This window comes from Solanum dulcamara, chromosome 9 (assembly GCF_947179165.1).
Source record: "Solanum dulcamara chromosome 9, daSolDulc1.2, whole genome shotgun sequence".
Classification (NCBI taxonomy): Eukaryota; Viridiplantae; Streptophyta; class Magnoliopsida; order Solanales; family Solanaceae; genus Solanum; species Solanum dulcamara.
In genome coordinates, this window is record NC_077245.1 from 17,988,232 (window position 1) to 17,993,767 (window position 5,536).

The following is a 5,536-nucleotide window of genomic DNA, read 5'->3' on the forward strand; positions in this document are numbered from 1 at the left end:
CCGAGTCACAAAGTATCCTACATGGTTGGCTAATATAGTGCAGTGCCAAAGAAAGATAGAAAAATCAGAGTATGTATAGACTATCGAGACCTCAATAAGGCCAGCCCAAAAGATGATTTTCCCCTTCCAAACATTCACATACTTATTGACAATTGTGCAAAGCATGAGCTTCGGTCATTTGTTGATTGCTTTGTAGGCTACCATCAGATTCTAATGGATGAAGAAGATGCTGAGAAAATGGCATTCATCACACCTTGGGGAGTATATTATTATCGAGTAATGCCTTTTGGACTCAAGAATGCAGGAGAAACATATATGAGGGCTATGACTACCATTTTTAATGATATGATCCATAAGGAAATTGAAGTCTATGTTGACGATGTCATTATCAAGTCACAGAAGAGCTCAGATCATATCACAGATTTGAAAAAGTTCTTTGACAGGTTAAGGCGATATAATTTGAAATTAAATCCTACAAAGTGTGTATTTGGTGTCCCTGCTGGAAAATTTTTGGGTTTCATTGTGAGAAGTAAGGGCATAGAATTGGATCCTTCAAAGATAAAGGCTATTCAAGACTTGCCTCCTCCGAAAAGTCGAAAGGATGTAATGAGTTTTCTTGGTCGATTAAATTACTTTAGTCGATTCATTGCACAATCGAAAATAATTTGTGAACCAATCTTCAAGTTGTTGAGAAAAGATGATGCTATCAAATGGACTGAAGATTGTCAGCAAGCTTTTGACATAACCAAGGAGTACTTGTCTAGTCCACCCATCTTGGTGCCTCTAAAATCGAGGAGACCATTGCTACTATATATGTCAGTATCAGATAATGCATTTGGATATGTGTTGGGATAACATGATGAAACTGGGAGGAAAGAACAGGCTATATACTACTTGAGTAAGAAATTCATACCTTACGAAGCTCGGTATACTTTATTGGAACGCACTTGTTGTGCCTTGACTTGGGTTGCACAAAAGTTAAGACATTACTTATGCGCGTATATCACTTTTCTAATCTCAAGGATGGATCCACTCAAATATATATTTTGGAATCCTATGCCTACGGGGAAGTTGGAAAAATGGCAAATTTTGCTAAGTGAATTTTATATTATTTATATCACTCAAAAGGCCATCAAAAGACAAGCGCTTGCTGATCATCTTATTGAAAACCCTACGGATTAAGAGTACGAACCTCTTAAAACTTATTTCCCTGATGAAGAGGTATTATTTATTGGAGAGGATATTTCAAAAGAATATCCTGGGTGGAGGATGTTCTTTGATGGTGCTGCAAATTCTAAAGGAGTCGGTGTTGGGGCAGTGCTAATCTCAGAATCAGGTCAACATTATCCAGTCTCAGCAAAATTCAAGTTCCCATGCACTAACAATATGGCAAAATATGAGGCTTGTATCCTTGGACTCAGAATGACTGTTGATATGAATATACAAGAATTGTTGGTTATAGGTGACTCAAACTTATTGATTCATCAGGTACAAGGTGAATGGAGCACCAAGAATACGAAGATACTCCCCTATTTGTAGTGTGTGAAGGAAATATGCAAGAAATTTGTCAAGATAGAGTTCAAGCATGTTCCTAGAGCTCAAAATGAGTTTGCAGATGCTTGGGCAACCATCTCTTCTATGATTCAACATCCAGACAAGAATTACATATATCCAATCAAGATCAATATGTAGGATCAACCGGCCTATTATTTTCATGTAGATAAAGAAATGGATGGAGAACCTTGGTACCATGACATTGTGAGGTATCTCAAAGAAAGAGATTATCTAGAAGGCATAGGCAATATTCAAAAGAGAACACTGCGGAGACTCGCAAACCACTTTTTCTTAAGTGGAGAGATCCTTAATAGAAAGACTCTAGATTTAGGGCTATTAAGGTATGTTGACTCCCGAGAGGTGAGCAAGTTGATTGAAGAAGATTCTGTGAGCTGGATATTTCTGGATGACCATGGAAACAAACTGCATCCGTTTTGTGAGAAAATGTCATCAAGTCATATTCACGGTGATTTGATTCAGGTTTCATCAAATGAAATCAATGTGACGAGTTCCCCTTGGCCATTCGCATCCTGGGGCATGGATGTCATCGGTCCTATCGAGCCAACCGCATTAAATGGAAACAAGTTCATTTTGGTAGCTATCGATTACTTTACAAAATGGGTAGAAGCATCTTCATATAAGTCTGTGACGAAGAAGGTGGTGACATATTTTGTTCGCAATAATATAGTTTGTAGATTTGGCATCCCTCATTCAATTATAACAGATAATGGAGATAATCTCAATAGCGGTTTGATGCATGAGATATGTGGGAAGTTCAAAATTATTCACCGCAATTCCACTCCTTATCGACCTCAGATGAATGGAGTAGTTGAGGCTGCCAACAAGAATATTAAAAGAATATTGCGGAATATGATTGATAATTACAAGCATTGGCATGAAAATTTTTCGTTCTCCCTCCTTGGCTATCGCACCACAACTAGGACTTTGACTGGGCAACACCTTATCTTTTGGTTTATGAGATAGAAGCAGTATTACCAATGGAAGTTGAAATACCATCCCTGAGGATAATCCAAGAAGCTGAGTTGAGTAATGCCAAATGGATACAAAGTCGATATGAACAGTTGATTCTCATTGATGAAAAGATAATGAATGCAGTTTGTCACGGATAACTTTATCAACATAGGATGGCCAAAGCCTTCAATAAGAATGTAAGACTTGGATAGTTCAAACCGGGATAATTGGTGTTAAAACGGATATTCCCGTACCAAGAAGAAGCTAAGGGAAAGTTTGCGCCTAATTGGCATGGGACTTATGTGGTTCACAGAGTATTGACTAGAGGATCATTGATTCTAGCAGAAATGGATGGAAAAATATGGCTGAAAGCCATCAATTCAGATGCGGTTAAGAAATACTATGTCTAGGAGTTTTCATATTATTTCGTGTAATATCTTGGTATACATTGAAGAACTATGATTCCGACCTGATTCCCTTGGTGGAATACGTAGGAAACCCACATCGGTTCTGGTCACTTAGTAGAAATTTGGCAAGAAGATCTCATTGTTATGTATTATGAACTATGCTTGGCCTGATTTCCTTGGTGGGATACGTAGGCGGCCTGTATTGGCTTCGGTCACATTATGAGAAAATTTTCAATTCCCCTCTTTTATTTTGTATGTAGTAATTAAGTATGGTTTTATTCATGTTGGATACATGAGTAGCCCGTGGAGGGTTCGTTACCTTTTGTTTTCAAATTCTCAAAGAAAACGTATTCACGAATTAGGCTTGATGGGACAATAGGCAGTCTATGTAATGGTTTGGTCTCATCATAATGGATGTCAATATCCCTCTTCACTGAAATTGGGATAGTTTTGCGAATAGCATTAGAAGAAGACATCAAGAGAATTGAGGAGCATGCGGTAAATTGAATAATCAGGCAGAAGAAAGACTCCAGAAAATGACATTTGCTTCGTTTCACGACTTGTCACAATCTAAAGCTTTGCAGAAATTCTTTACTATTATATAATTTATCTTATTATTTTTAATATTAACCTTTCAATCAAATATTTTCGTGTTATTTATTATGCCAAGATCTAGAATGGACGGAGATTGCGAGTCCAAACAAAGTTGAAGAAAGAAGAAGTACGAAGAGCCAGAGCTTCAAAGTCAATGCGAATCAACCTCCTTGAAACTCATATTTTTTCTTTGAATGCAGGCTTGTCAGAATTATTGGCCAACAAAAAATTCAATAATGTTTACAGCCTCGAAAGGATCATGCGTCAAATGGTTTGAATTACTTACAAATTTAGGTTCTAGGAAAATTTATAAATAAAGCTTCCCAAAATTTCCAAATATCTTGATACACAAATATTTTCAGTTGCACTACCTATGATATAAAAATGCTCTGCATAAATATTCTCAAATGCACTGTACGAATACATTCAAATAATTTTAAATGCGCTATACAAATGCTTTTAGATATCTTCAAACACATTGCACAAATGTCTTGAAATATTTTCAAATGCATTACACAAATGCTTTTAAATATTATCAAATGCACTGCATTAATGCTTTTAATATTATTAAATGCACTGCACTAATGCTTTCTAACATATTCAAATGCACTGCACAAATGCTTTCAAATATTATCAAATGCACTGCACAAATGCTTTTTAATATATTCAAATGCACTGCACAAATGCTTTCTTATATATTCAAATGCACTGCACTAATGCTTTCCAATATATTCAAATACAATGCACTAATGTTTTCCAATTTATTCAAATGCACTGCATAAATACTTTTAAATATTATTAAATGCACTACACTATTGATTTCTGATATATTGAAATGCACTGCACAAATGCTTTTAAATACACCGCACTAATGCTTTCCGATATATCCAAATGCACTGCAAAAATACTTTCAAATGCACCGCACTAATGCTTTCCGATATATTCAAATGCACTGCACAAATGCTTTTAAATATTATCAAATGCACTGCACAAATGCTTTAAATACAATTACACAAAATGCTTGCAAAAGTGCAATATTTGCAAATACGTCATTTTCATAAATCATCGACTTGAGAAGCCTTATATTTCATAAATTGCAGACTTAAAAGTCACATTCTTCACGAATCATTTGGTTTAAAGGCCTCATTTCATTAATCATTGCTGAAAGACAACATTATCATGAATCATCGACCTTAAAACTCTATTTTCATATGCTTTGATTTTATTAAATCATTATGGCTTGCAAGGCCGCATTTTCATATACTCGCACCCTAGAGGTGTCATTCTCATGAGCTTATTGCACATTGTTTTATATTTAATATTTACTAATTGTCTTGTCAAGTTTAACTTTTGCAAAAACCAAAGCATAACGTGGAACTATTTCTAAGAAATGAACGGGGGATATTTGTTGGAAAGTTAAACTCACCAACAACGGTCATGAATCTAATCTCGAACTCTACTTAGCCTACGTCCATAATTCAGGTTTTAAAATCCAGTCTCATCATAACTCGATACTGGGACAATTTTTTGGCTAGACTTTACCTCGTTCTTCCCAATATTCTCTCCCTTTGTCGAGTTCAGGTTTTTTAATTCCACTTTTATCTCTTTATATTGTTATTATGTACCCTTTTGCTACACTTCATTTTTTAATAACTATTCACTCATTCTTCTACTTGGCCACCTCTGACAATATTTTTTCTCATTCACCAATACCGATACGATTTTATAAATGATGACGTTCACAATTTGCTTCACCCTTATTCTGGCATAACTTCAGAGCTGCATTTAGCTTGATTCTCGAGCAACTAAAATTTCAATCATACTCTTTCACAATTTTTCTTGTCCCCATATTTTTATAAACTTTATTTCAATATTGATGGTCGGGACAAAATTGGTTATTACGTCAACTTCTTTGCCCAAAAACTCTTTCATTGTCTCCGGTCAAAGAGGAACAGCCGTTGACACCTAATTTTTGCCCTCCGCAACGTAATTCTTTCAATAAAAAGATA

At 35.6% G+C, this 5,536-nt stretch overlaps 1 protein-coding gene across 1 annotated transcript; it reads left to right on the forward strand.

The window, feature by feature from the left end:
- The first annotated feature begins 1,728 nt into the window (after positions 1-1,728).
- On the forward strand, positions 1,729-2,538 carry LOC129903576 (uncharacterized). The gene has a single exon (XM_055979127.1). The coding sequence runs from the start codon at positions 1,729-1,731 to the stop codon at positions 2,536-2,538; it is 810 nt and encodes a 269-aa protein (XP_055835102.1).
- The last annotated feature ends 2,998 nt before the right edge of the window (positions 2,539-5,536 follow it).